General features: G+C 38.6%; 1 protein-coding gene across 1 annotated transcript; it reads left to right on the plus strand.

The window, feature by feature from the left end:
- Window positions 1-10,823: 10,823 nt before the first annotated feature.
- LOC122641812 lies at window positions 10,824-13,050 on the plus strand. The gene is made up of 4 exons (XM_043835117.1): window positions 10,824-11,128; window positions 11,554-11,603; window positions 11,701-11,753; window positions 12,710-13,050. The coding sequence occupies exons 1-4, from the start codon at window positions 10,890-10,892 to the stop codon at window positions 13,019-13,021; spliced, it is 654 nt and encodes a 217-aa protein (XP_043691052.1). The 5' UTR covers window positions 10,824-10,889; the 3' UTR covers window positions 13,022-13,050.
- The last annotated feature ends 1,164 nt before the right edge of the window (window positions 13,051-14,214 follow it).

The raw sequence follows: 14,214 nt of genomic DNA on the forward strand, positions 1-14,214 counted from the left end.
ATCCCCATCAATGATCGACCCGATAATTAATTAAGCCCACACTCGTCACATTTTGGGAAAATCCTAACAATCTCCCACTTGGGCTAGATTAATTATAAGGTCATCATTATCAGATGTGGCCATGGGATCTCAATACAATAATAATGCTACTAAACCTTGATCCAGTTAGCAAATATATCGATGTCGAGCAACAGTAGAAAACACACCTCAACATATGGCATATCACTTTCTGTCAGCTACAAACAAGGATCTACTTACTAACATGAATCGCCTTGAGATGATTTTGTACAAGGAATGTCGTACACGTCTGTGATCACATAAATATCGTCATCATTTCTTGTGGGTCCTCGAACGTATTATGAGCATCATACGACTCATGGATTACCTTGAAACATCGTCATGATTCATTGGTAATCGAACGACTTGGTTAATCACCAATCAAACATCTGTGGCTAGAAATAGCCGAACGACTTGGTTCGTCGTCAATCGAACATCCTTAGACCAAAATGGCTTTCAACACATCAATCATATGCATGCATGCAAATGCTATTCATCACAATCGAAACGAAAATATGCATTAAGTCCTCCCACTCAACAAGCATATCAACGAAATAGGAAGCACTCTCAATCTACAAACAGAACAATCATATAAAGAAGCACTGGCACTAATCAAGAGAATCGAGCAAACTAAATCGATCAAATTTGAAATAAAGATTCAAACCACACATCTCGGTACAAGGTAATCAAAAACTGTCAAACTATTTGAACCAATTACTTCTTTTGTTCTCAGTCAAGTTATCATTCCCAAGATTCTTTCTTTCTTTCTTGTGCACAATTAGATATCGATTTCTTTCAAGGGAATAGTTGTAGTTTGCTAAGTGCATCAATTTCTTTAACATATTCTTCGTGATTTTTAATTCGCTCATTCATTCCTTTCATTATTCCTTGTTTTATTTCGGTGTATGGCTTCATCTTTTCATATTATTGATATATTTTCAATCTATGCTATCGAAGTAGCTTCTGTCAAATGGCTCAAGGCCAGTTATACCCTATAGGTTTACAAACTGATTTTAAAAACAATCTTTCATCGTTATAATTCTTATTGATGGATTATTCGTTCATGGTTCATTATGCACGTCAGTTAACCGTCATTTATTATAATTATTCACTTATTATTTCATCTACCATAATAAGTTATCGTTCGTCAATAGCATAATTTCCATCAACATATAGAAACAAAACATCATAATATTAAGGTTTCTATATCGCACAAACTAACATGTTCTTTACCCATCACGTGTCCAATCATCATTCAAACATGCATCAACATATCATCATAAAATCAGTAGTTCTAAACATTTATCATCAACACATCAGACGCATGGCTATATGTAATCAAGATGATAAACATCAATCAACACTACTTCTTTACAATACTGCATTCTTGCCCTTTCAGGTCAAAGATACACATCTTTATCGTACCGCAAATACCGCGAGATAGCAACAACTTTCGAAAATCTCCCTCCACCTTTGGGTGATAGAGAAATCCCTAGGTTATGCACCTCAATAACAATTTATCGCACTGCAATTACCGCGAGATGTCGATGACTTTCAAAAATTTTCCTCCACCTTTGGGCGGTAAGAAAATCCCTAGGCCACGCATCCCAAATTTCTTTGAGTATACTATCTTTGGATGGACACACTGCCTTTCCGTGAAGAAATCAGTAGTTTTCAGAAATCCCAGCACCTTTGGGCAACTGGAACCCTTAGACCACTATCCCTTCCAATCCATGTGCATATCACCTCGTCAAACTTTGGTAACATCGCCTTTGGGCTAATGTCACCTATTCCGCTATCTTGACAGAACCATAAAAGGATTCAATAGGCCACTTTGGTGGATCACCATTTCACCCTCTCATAACTCCTCAACCAGATATGGAGCAATATATGTGGAAATAAACACTTTGATTGTCCATAATGTGTTGTGATATGCACATTCATCGTTCATGTGGCAATGGTCAAACCAAAATAGTCCAAATATGCTCAAAGTAGCATAATCGTCCAAAACAGGTCCCTAGAATCATTAGATGTCCCAAAACCAGGTACCAGTGGGTAGGTCTTGAAATTATGAATGAAACAAGACCAATCGGAGCCCAATCAGATGCTCCACTTGCCCATACGTCACTTGAAGGTGACATAATCATCATTAACAGGTCCCATAAAATCAACAAAATATTCGAACAGGATACCCAAAACGTCGGCCTTGAAAAATATAAGTAAAATGGGGCATCCCAGAACAAAATCCAATCAACACGGCGTTCCAAAACAAGAAAAACAACTTCTGGAACAATTAAAAAACGTTCTAAAATAGTTGATTCTGTTCCCAAATCAACTGAAAAACGCAAAAATCACCAAAACCATAGTCTCTGTTTATCCAAGGTATGCCAAATTGCATATCAAAATGAAGAGCATGAAAAAGCAGACACACTAGAAAAAACCGCGTCTCAAAATTCATCTAAACGAACCCACACGGTCCCTTTGAAGTTTTTCGGTCATTTTTCCCCTTTTTTTTGTTTTGTTTTTTGTTTTGAAAAGCGAACCGAACCGGTCAGAACTAAATCAAACCAAACTAAGCTAACCAAACCGGGCCAATCCCGGTTTGACTAAATCGGATTGCCGGACCACCCAACCGGGTCAACAATCGGGTTTGGGTCGAGTCAGGTTTGACAGGGTCAAATGTGACCCGCAAGCATCAGGGCTGACATCAGCATCGCTACGATTTTTTTTTTCTACAACTGCCGCTGACACGTGGATCTCACTCGCTACTTCGGCTGGCGCATTCGGTCGCGGCAGTGACGATCCACACATCGTCGTGATCGTCTCTCCGAGACCTTCGTACCCATCTAAAAATCTCCGACTTTCGCTGATGGAAAAATTTGGCAGCGGCCAAAACGTGCGGTTTCGCCAAAAATCCGGCCAAAATCCCTATTTCCACCATCAAAACTCGATCTAGGTTCTTAATCAATCGATCCTAGGTCCGTATGGTCGGCTCTAATACCACTTGTTAGAACACGCAAGGGTTTTTGTCAAACCCAAATCCGTCCCCATACAGATCTCTAGAACACTATTGAATCAGAATAAACAGGGAAAGCAAAGTGTACCTGACACCCACGTATGCTAATGAAGAATAGATAAGAACGCCTCCATAAGCAGTATCAATCTGTTAGAGAATGAATGCAATTCGCGATGGAGATCTTCTGCCGTCTCCTAAACTCTCCCACAACTCCCTTTCTTGTGGAGAAAAGAGAAAAGAGACTAGTAACTGCAGGGACCTCTCATCATTAGTATTTATAATACTCACCAACCCTAACCCACTTCCACAATGGCCCAAGCCGGTCCGGTCCATCTCAATAAAATAGTAGCAGCCATGTCAGCCCTTGTATTTCTTGATCCCCATCAATGATCGACCCGATAATTAATTAAGCCCACACTCGTCGCATTTTGGGAAAATCCTAACACCGGCTTCTTCCCTCCAATCCTTTCCATCCGTGACCATGAGTAGCATCGAGTATGGAAGGAGAGTCTCGTTCTACTCCTGAAGCCAACTCTATTACTTCGAATCCTTTGGATTCCCAAAAACGACAGAAATAATTTTCATTTTTTCCTTTCTATGATAATGGGCAGGAACACCGAAACAAACAACCAAGAGAGAAGAGAATCAAAAGTGGTAACCGTTCACTATACCCCGCCACTGGAAATGGTTACAGGGGTGGGTGGTTCAGTCATGGCAATGGTAGTGGCAATGGCTGGGCCAGGGGATGTCCGCCGCAAATGGTTTGTGCAAGTTTTGCCGGAGTTGGTGTGTAGGCAAAACCCTAAATCATTTAGGGATTTTTTTGTTTGGAGGAGAAGGTAAATAAGGGTAAAATTGACCTTAAATTAAGTCATTGATGTATAAAGGGTAAAGTTGTTTTTTTCACTTTCAAAACTAATAATTTACTAACACCGTTAGCCATCAGGGGGTTATTTGTAATAATAAAACTATAGAAAGTATTTTGATATTGTTTCAAACTATAGGGGGTGCATGTAATTTGCTCTATTTTAACCATCTGGTTGCATTTTGACGTATTGAACCACCTAAATCTAAACTTGGTATAAATACCTTAATCCCAAATGGAACTGGAAAAAACACTCGACTGTGGTCGTAGGTTCCTTCGTTTTTTCGTCTCAGTTTCGAAACTGAGTTTTTCGTTATACAGCTTCATCGACTTTGAAGCAGTTCTTCGTCTTACTCGATTCCGCTTGGTGTCCTTACTCGAAAAACTCAGTTTCGTCCACGGAGAGAGAGCTCGAAGGATCGGCTTTGAAGCTCTTCGTCTTCCTCGATTCCCCTTGGTGTTCTTGTTCGAAAAACTCGCTTTAGATTCCGCTTGGTGTTCTTGCTCGAAAATCTCTCAAGTGCATCGGCCAGATTTGGTAACCTAGGGTTTTGGAGAGAACTCAAGTAAACCCCATTTGCAGTCTTCTCTCTGTGTGTGTCTTTGTCTTCTTCAGATTCGCCTACTAGCATTTGAGAACTTCGGTCAGCGCAGCCGATACGTCAATCACAGGTAAATCTCTCTCTCTCTCTTGGTTGATTAGCTGAAATTGTGATATATTCGTCTCAGTTTCGATGAGGAAAAAAACGAGTTTCAGTACAAGATAAACTTAACTTTTAGAACAGCAATATGTATAGGTGGATCCACTGAGAAAGCAAACGAAGTAACCTGCGACCATTGCCATGGCTGGAACCACCCACCCCTGTAACCATTTCCAGTGGCGGTGTATGGTGAGCGGTTACCACTTTTGATACTCTTCTCTCTTGGTTGTCTGTTTCGGTGTTCCTGCCCTTTATCATAGAAAGGAAAAACGAAATTTATTCCTGTCGTTTCTGGGAATCCAAAGGATTCGAAGTAATGGAGTTGGCTTCAGGAGTAGAACGAGACTCTGCTTCCATACTCGGTGCTACTCACGGTCACGGACGGAAGGGTTGGAGGGAAGAAGCTGGTTTTTGCTATTAATGGCGAGAGATTCGAATTGTTCACTGTCGAACCTTCTACTACTTTGCTTGACTAGAACCACTGCCACTGCCATGGCTGGAACCACCCACCGGACTTTTGATTCTCTTCGAAAAGAATGGTGAACATGATACAAAATGTTGAAGAGGGTAATGAAGAAAACAGAGAAGAATGAGATAGATCAATTGGAAGAAGAGATCAGAGGATATTTCTTTCAGCCACGGCTAACAAATCAATTTGACTTTGAAATTCTTAATGCTATTAGGGAAAGACTTAAATCCAAAGATATATTTATTATATACTCCTTGGACTAAACCTTTTTGCCTTCGTAATTGTGCCAATTGACCATTGCAACCAAAAACATTAAAAATAAAGTCCAGTAATCATGAAACATCAAAATAGTTGTTGTTCTTGATGTATAATGCATTATGACAGGACTGATAATGGAACATGGGGAAAGAAAACAGATTCGATACTGATGACTAGAAAACAGATCAAGCAAGAGACAAGGAGGTAGAGAAGAATTAGTAAAAATAGTGGACAACACGGGACAAGTAGCTAGAAAAGAATTGTTAGAAATAGAAGAAATAGTAATATATTAAAGGAGGAACTAAGAGGATGATTATAGGGGAAGAAAAAAGGGATGCCATATAAACTTTCCTTTGGAGAAGAAGTCATCCATAATGGGGGGGATAAGCTTTTTTTTTTATGAACTGGTATTGTCTGAATTTAGGCTTCCGTGTAGGTGCCCTTGCTTGATATGTTCATGCTAGAGATTTGTGCAATTCTAGGAACATCTCGTTTATTGAGGCAGTAAAAATACATTAGGATGTATCTCCATTACATGGATATCTACTTTCTTTATGTTATGTTTCACTGTTTTGTGGTGGGTCATATTATGTTGCATTTGCTTGTGCATTTACTATTTTTTGGCAATAACATTCATCATTAAAAAATTTTATTTTTTCCTTAATTTGCCACTGATCTCAGTAATTTTAAGTACTGTTTATTTTCACTCTTCCTTTCTTATCAATCTTGCGCCTAACAAGCATACATTCGGTATGTTGTTTTAATGCTATGTTAATTTTTTGATAGCTAAGGTGACGTTGGGATTTTAATTTGTTAGGTTTTTTCAATCTTTCTACCAAACACACATACACACAATATGGTAGTTTAGAAGTATTGGATAAATGAACCAAAACAAAGAGGGAATGCCAGCTTTGTAGGTAAATCGGCCAAGTTATGGCATAACAGTGGGTTGGTACTAACTAGACAGGGAAATTCTGTTTTCTTATGTCACGTTAAAACTAATTCAAAGTGGTGTAGAACTACCATTTATCCTTAGGTTTTTTTTTTTTTTTTTTGGGGGTTAAGTAATCCTTAAGCTTGAAGTTTTGAACTTGGCAACAACGCTCAACTTCTTAATCGTTTGTTTTGCAAAATCATCTTAGCTTGGCAAATTAGCCTTAGTATGTTCTGATTTGAACGATGTGGTGTTTTCTAATTTGAAATGTAGATCTACGTATAAATGGGTATCGATCACGAGGACGATGAGGAATACGAGAAGCACAAGCTAATAATTATCTTAGCAGCTACTGCTGTTGTTATAGCAGTGGAGCAATACATGAATACTGCTGGTGAAGTAGATATTCAAGCCGACGAAAATGTTCATTCCACTCCCATTGAAAGTAGCAGTCGTACTCGTCGTAGGCCTTGTTCGGATGTCACAAGTGGTAGAAAGAAAAGAAAGAAAGGGGGTGCTGATAAGATTTCAAGTCTTTTAAAGGTAATAGCTACTGCGATAAGCGATTTAGTCAAGAATGACTCACAAAATGATCTTGCAAAAAGTGTCTGCGCTGCAGTTGATGCAATTCCAGGAGTTGATTTCATCAATAGATTGCGTGCAAAACAATTTTTTATGGAGAGGAAGGAGATAGCCCACCTCTTTTTGGTTCAAAGTGAGGAAGAGAAGCCTAAATTCATAGAATATTATATGAAAGATAGCAAGGACAATGCAGATTACTGATGATGTAGGGTGGACATATTGCTTTGATTGGGGTTGATGGTTTAGGAATTAGGATTGGGCAAGGAAGGATTAAAATAGTTTAGTTATTCATGTTGGACAAATGTGATGGCTTATGTTTTATGGTGGATAGGTGTTCATGGTTTGATGGATTATGGTTATCTTTTTTGTTATGGTGTTGAGAATTACATTCTAGCTTCTGTTCTTATAATTGGATGCTATGAACAGTTTATTCATGGCCTGTAATTGTAATACTCTATTGATTTGGTTGAAACTCCTTGAACTGAGGTCAATCCTTGTAGGGACATTTTCGGTTGCTGAACTGTTTACCTTTCCACTTTGTAGGTATTTTCCTGTTTCAGTATTGTTTTATCACCTTCGCGGAATTGTGGGATTTATGTGCCAAGGTTTCTTTGTGGCCACTTTGATGGTTAGTCTGATTAGCCAGTTGTTTTCTTGAAAAAATAGTCTTTGGCTCTTGCATCATATCTTTTATGTGCGGTTTGGTTCTTAGAGGATGCTGCAAAACTTCAGTTGTGTCTGTGATTCTACCTTTCAGATAAATTTCAGTCATTGTGACCATTGGAGCAATGGTTGTTATTGCCATGAGATTTCATAAATGTTATTTTTGGGATTCTGTTGGTAGGAAGATAGAGTAGTTTCTGCTCCTATATTTATTGGATCAATGCAACCAATGTACCTTTTGAAGTGCTGTGTACTGGGTTGGAGAATACTTCATCATGCAAGCAACTTTTAGTGTTCAGAGTTATTATTTTGCGATGTGGGTATTAAATGGAATTTGATGGGTTTGATCTTGGTTTATGCCCTTACATTCCATCAAACATATCCAAACAGTGAGAGAGAGCTCAGCTGGATATCTCTTTAATGTGATTCGCCTAGTACATCTCAAGAAAGAAAAAACTTTTCACTTTTTTAGCACATTCTTTATCTTCAGTTCATCACTACTCATCCTAGCTAGTAATTAATTTAATTAAGACTAGTTATTGATGATCTATGTATGATTGTATGGGTCGTGTATGGTGGGAGTGATTGCTTACCTGCAGAATGACAAATCCAGCTCAGCAGACGCAACCTGCTGTGATCATAAGAGCTCCATTAGGAGGTTGTTGATGGACACTGGCTTCTGTTCCATCTTGGCTTCTTGTTCCTCTGGTCCATGGCAATTCTATGGAGGGACCTTTGATCAAGGCCTGAAGCATATTGGACATGGTTGTGGTGAATGTGGCTGAGGATACTGCATTCCAGCATAGTATAATTTCTGGTCAATAACTGATCTGTAGAGAACAGATTAAATAGTTTAGTTCACAGTGTTAACTTGATTGTTATCTTTAGCTCACAAGAGATACTATCTATCCAATAAGATTCCACTTAAGAGCAATGTTATCTTGGCGAAGGACACTGTTGGTTTGGTTTGGCTTTCTGTTGTCAGGCCACCAAGGTCTTGGGGTTCATTGTAATTGTCCACGCGTCTAATAAATTATTATTTTTTTATTTTATATTATTTTTGGTAATACAAAAAGGGAAAAAAAAGTCTGAAAGGTAGCGTGGCCCCTGTGCCTAGACACAAATGTGGGCATAATGACAGCCCCGCCCCTCATGAAAGGTGGAAATACTGCATCCGTTTCATGTGCACTCTCATTGGTTCCATATTGCATTTAGGGAACCCTCTTCCAAAAAAAATATATTAAACAAAGCATGGGAAAGAAATTCCAACTACATCAAACTACATAAAGAGGGAAAGAGTTCCATATGGACGAGAGTCAGCCTTAAGTAGGAACATTGTCGTACTGCTCCTAAAGATGACAAGGCTAAGTTTGGATGTCAAGAAAAGAAAAACGAAAAAAAAAAAAAAAAGAATTTGAAGAGAGATACATATATCAATCATTACATCATTATGATTTTTGTCTCATTATGTTGTTTTGTTTTTTTGACATCCAAACATAGCCTATGGTTTGCAACAAAATTTCAGTGTCAGTTGTTTGTTTTTGACTTTCTCTTTCTTGTTTCTAAAGCCCAAGTTCTCAATCCTGGCCAATCTTGCCAAATTCCCAACCCTTAATGGATAAAAGATCATACCATATCCAAAGTAGTATGGTCCTAAAATGACCATCCTACCCCCTACCCAAGTGGGTTCACCTCCCTCTATTAGAGGGAATTGAGGAAATTGATGGGCAGACAAATTGTGGTGATAGTTTTTTGTCAAAATTGGAGGTGATAAAAATCCATATTCAGGGATGGCGATTGAACTTTTTAAAGAAGGCACTTGCCCCACAGAAAATTCACCTCAATTTGCCTGCCTGTCAATTTCCTCAATTCCCTCTAATAGAGGGAGGTGGATCCCACTTGGGCAATTTGTTTGGGTAGGGCGTAGAGTGATCATTTCCGCCCCCTGATGGAATTGAGAAAATTGAAGGGCAGGTAAATTGAGGGGATAAAGATTCAATTCTGACACCGTCAGATTCCTCCCATTCCCCAATAAGATTTCCGCACGTGTCCTCTTGAAATCCAACGACCAATTTCAAAATAGGAAATTTTGATTTTCTCAACCCTAACATCCTCTATTCTCTCTCCTCTTTCACGCACTTCCTCTCTCCACTCCTCTCGACCTCAATGCGAACCCTTACCTTCACTCCTCTCGTTTTGCTGGAGTACCCGTCGGAGCAAAAAATCAGTGGCGCCATATCTGCTGCTCACCCCGGTGTGGAAGCAGTAACCTAACATCCCCTCTTCTCTCTCCTCACTCCCGCACTTCTCTCTCCGTAGAAGAGGTATCCTGCCGTGAAGAACCCTGCAACGATTTGGGAAGGTAAGGGTTCTTCCGATCCCTTCTATGGTTATATCTCTCTCTATTAAAGAATGAAATAAAGATCTCTCTTCAGACCCGTTCTGTGAAGAAGGGAATTTTGCTGCGAAGAACACCGCTGCAATGAGGAGGAGCCCTGCTACGATTTCTCTCCACCTCCCCCTTCTTGTTAGTTCTTCGGAACATAGGAGGCCAACATCTTCGATTTCAGATATATTTCAAGGTTCTGTAATGACCCTCGTTGACGTAGGTGTTTATTTTGAGCTTCTGTCATGGTTTTCTGTCCGAGAATGGCATATACCCACTTCTTTCTTTTTTCCTGAGAATTGTAGTTGGTAGAATTTTTTTTTCTTGTCTGAAGAATTGGTATCCTTAAAATTCCTTTCTTTTTTTTTTGAAATTGGTTCCATTCTTATTTGTATTCAGGAATGGTGAAGAAGTTTGAATCCTAAAACCCCCTTTTTTTTTTTTGTCAAAATTTGTTTGAATCCTAAAACCCCCCTTTTTTTTTGGTCAAAATTTGTTGCATTCTTATTTGTTAGCTGTTCAGGAATGGTGATCTGTTTTAATCTCCCCCCCCCCCCCCCTCCCTTCTGAATTTGGTTTCTCGAATGATAATACAGAATTTTCTTCTTTCCATATGTCAACCGTAGATGGAGAACTAATTGTTTCATGCTCCTGTCAATGCTGCCAATTCTGCAGTCAGTTTGATAAAGAACTGAATCCTTTGGTTAAGATCATCTCCTCATTTTAATATTAGTTTTGCAAAACCTTTGATGTCCAAAGGATGGGCATTCTCCTGTCATTTTCTGCATTCTTCAAAGTCATCTATAAACTGTTGTGTGGGATTGCTAGTTTCTGCATCATGTGGTTGGTTAACTTGATGAAAGATAGTTAGCAGAGCTAAGTCTTAAACCTTAATTTCTTCTTTTCTTGAATGTGAAGTGTACATGTATCATGTGCAGTACAGAAATGTTGAAAGAAGATGGGTAGGACATTTCGTGTGGGAGCAGATCTTTGCCGATTTTTAGGGGGAGCACGCCTCGTCCATCCCAGGCCTCTCTGCTCCAACAATTCCATTGTCTCGAAAGGAAACAACAGCGAAAACAGTAACAAGGATGCTGCAATTAGGGATGGCGATGTGTACCATCAATTAGAGAAACTGGATTTCATGACTGCTGCTAAGATTCTTTTCACCACACCCCCTAAGAAGAAGAAATTTGGGTACTGATACTTCAGTTTGGAACCATCCTTTTTTTATTACAATTTTTTGTCAGCTTCAATTTGGTTTATATGTGTCATTTTATTGGGGTTTAAGGTTTGTAATGTTTTTAATGCTCGGAGAATCTGAATAAATTATTAGATAATCAGTATCAATCGTAATTGAATTGTGTGGTAGAGACCTATATCAGTTCCTTGCAAGGGCTAGACTTAAATAATATTAGCTAGCTCTTTGGCTTCTATTTTTACTTTTCATCTATATAATTTAAGAAGATCAGGAGTTTCCAGGGGAACTGAATATTATTGAAAAAAATGGTTAATAATTCCACGTTATTTATGAACTTATATTCATTGTCCATCCTCACTTGGTTTCGTTCCTAGTTGCAGTTTTTGGAAAATATTCTAATTGGCTTTTCTCCCATTGTCAGGCTTGATTTTCATCTAGTGCAGCTCTTCTTTGTATGCATGCCTTCATTGGGTATCTCAATTTTCTAGCTTGTTATTGACCATTTAACATACTTCAAAGTTTCAGCTTTTAACACTACAATCTGAACAAAATTTATGTCCTGTAACAGCTGTATTTTTGGTGGCTCAGTATGCTCGCTACGAGATCAGAAGGATGGAGGCGGTAATGAAATTTTATCTTTTCTGGATATTGTTTGCATGTTATTGTGCTCTATTCTTTTCCTCATCAAGGGTTTATTTTTAAACATCATTTGTTCTTACATACATGCATAAAAATTATTTTTAACCATGTAAAGAAGGAAAGCATTCTCCTTCTAAGATCCTTGTATGGTTCACCAGTTTAAGCCATTCATTTAACAAACCTTTACAATGCCACCTTTTCTGGGGAGATACTTTTGCTAAGGCAATAGCTGTTGTGATTCTAGCTCGGGATTTAAGTTTTTAAAGAACTAGTTCCATGAAAGATAGACAATCAACTATTACCATTGAGAACAAATGTCGTCGGATACTCGCATTATTGTTGCGACGTCTTTATCCCTTGTGGCACTTAAAATGTATATCTCCATGCAGATGGGTTGTGCTAAGCGCAGTTGGTTATAATTAGACTGTAACCATGGCCCTGATTCTGCCACGTGGTGGAATGATGTAGCAACTGTCCATTGTCGGGTAAACTTCGAATTGGGCTGAAACTTGACATGTGAAAAGGCGATGTTGGGATCTATATGTCAACAAATTTTCAGCCCCATCTGATTCGCTATGTGGTAGAATCAGGCATGGTTACCCAACTTTTTATTATTGAAAAGCTTTTCTATGATGATTATATCCATAAACAAGTACCTTGATGGATGCTGTAGGAAGCATCTGAATGGTTGCATAATTGCACGTATACTGAATCGGTAATAAATATATTTAGGATTTTGGTCACTATTTATTGAGTTTAAAATTTTTACTGTATTGTGTCCAAAATTCAACAAAATATGAATGTTTTATTTAAGCTTCTGTAGTCAAATCAAATACTATGTAATGGTACAATTTCAATGTGCCGTTTTTTTTTTTCTTTCTTTTTTTTGCGTTTAGATCCATTTTTTATTAATTCCTTTCTTCCATCATTGGTCTCAGGAGGTGGAACTCAAAAAGAAGCAGGAGGAAGAAAAAGCAAAAGAGATGGAGTTGAATGCCACAGAAGAAAATGAAGAAGTTGACTCTGATCCAGAGCTGTTGAAGGTGAAAGTCAGACTGGATGCATTAGAAGAGACATTAAAGGAGATTGTTGTTGAAACAAAGAAACTGTCTGGTAGCAATGATCAACGAGAAGGCACCATGAGTGAGCATCATGCAGCTAATGGCTCAAGCCCCCAAAATAAATCAGAAGACAGCACTTATGCGACACAAAGCAACTGTAGTAAATCCAAACCAGATTCAAGCCAATAGAGGGTGAATGTGTCAGATCCAGCTCTTGTAACTTCTTCACAAAAGGATTGTATAATTTCTGGTCAACAACTGATGTGTAGAGAAGAAATAAAACAGTTTAGTTCCCAGTGTTAGCTAGATTGTTATCTTTAGCTCACAAGAGATACTATCTATCCATTAAGATTCCACTTAAGAGCAATGTTATCTTGGATCGGACACTGTTGGTTTGGTTTTCAGTTTGGTTTGGCTTTCTGTTGTCAGGCCACCAAGGTCTTGTGGTTCATTGTAATTGACCACGTGTCTAATAAATTAATTTTTTAATTTTATATTATTTTTGGTAATACAAAAGGGGAAAAAGAAGTCTGGAAGGTAGCGTGTCCCCTGTGCCCAGACACAGATGTAGGCATAATGACAACCCCACCCCTCATGAAAGGTGGAAATACTGCATCTGTTATGCTTCCATGTGTACTCCCATTGGTTTGATGTTGTATTTCAGGAAACCCTCTTTCAAAGAAAATATATTAAACAAAGCATGGGAAAGAAATTCCAACCGCATCAAACTACATGAGGGAAAGAGTTCTATATGGACATGAGTCAGACTAAGTAGGAACATCGTCGTAATGCTCCTAAAGATGACAAGGTGACCAAGAAAAGAAAAACTTCTAAAAAAATCTTGACTTCGAGGTGAGAGACAAATAAATCAATCATTGTATAATTATGATTTTTGTCTGTTTTTTGTTTTCTTGATATCCAAACATAGCCAGTGGTTAGCAACAAAATTTTAGTGCTCGCTGTTTGTTTCTGACTTTCTCTTTCTTGTTTCTAAAACCCAAGTTCCCAATCCAAGCCAATCCTGCCAAATATTGGGCAAGGAAGCAGTGGGTGGGGTGATAGGGGTAGGGCAGAGAAACAGAGAATGGAGCGGGGGTTGATGAGAGCACGATGGAGGGCAGGAAAGCAAGGGAGGGGTGTTGTAGGTTGGGGTGGAGTTGTGAGGCAAGATGAGGGTTATAGACAGGAGATGGTGCAACATTTTGTGGAGAAAGGAGTGAAGAGGAGGCAGAGGAGAAGAAGAAGAAGAAGAAGAAAGAAAGATGATGACGATGAGGAGGAGGTGGTGGTTGTGATAGTTCGAACATATGATTAAAAATGAGATAATTGAATTAAGGGTAAATTACATCCCCTCTCCTATATTTTGCCCTAATTATACATTC

The sequence above is a fragment of the Telopea speciosissima genome, chromosome 10 (assembly GCF_018873765.1).
Source record: "Telopea speciosissima isolate NSW1024214 ecotype Mountain lineage chromosome 10, Tspe_v1, whole genome shotgun sequence".
Lineage (NCBI taxonomy): Eukaryota > Viridiplantae > Streptophyta > Magnoliopsida > Proteales > Proteaceae > Telopea > Telopea speciosissima.

What these genes read in the sequence shown, in the direction of transcription:
- LOC122641812 (XM_043835117.1), top strand. Translation starts at nt 10,890, where the DNA reads ATGGGTAGGACATTTCGTGTGGGAGCAGATCTTTGCCGATTTTTAGGG. An exon ending in CCTAAGAAGAAGAAATTTGG is followed by an intron (nt 11,129 to 11,553) that starts GTACTGATACTT and finishes TCCCATTGTCAG; the next exon opens with GCTTGATTTTCATCTAGTGC. An exon ending in AGATCAGAAGGATGGAGGCG is followed by an intron (nt 11,754 to 12,709) that starts GTAATGAAATTT and finishes CATTGGTCTCAG; the next exon opens with GAGGTGGAACTCAAAAAGAA.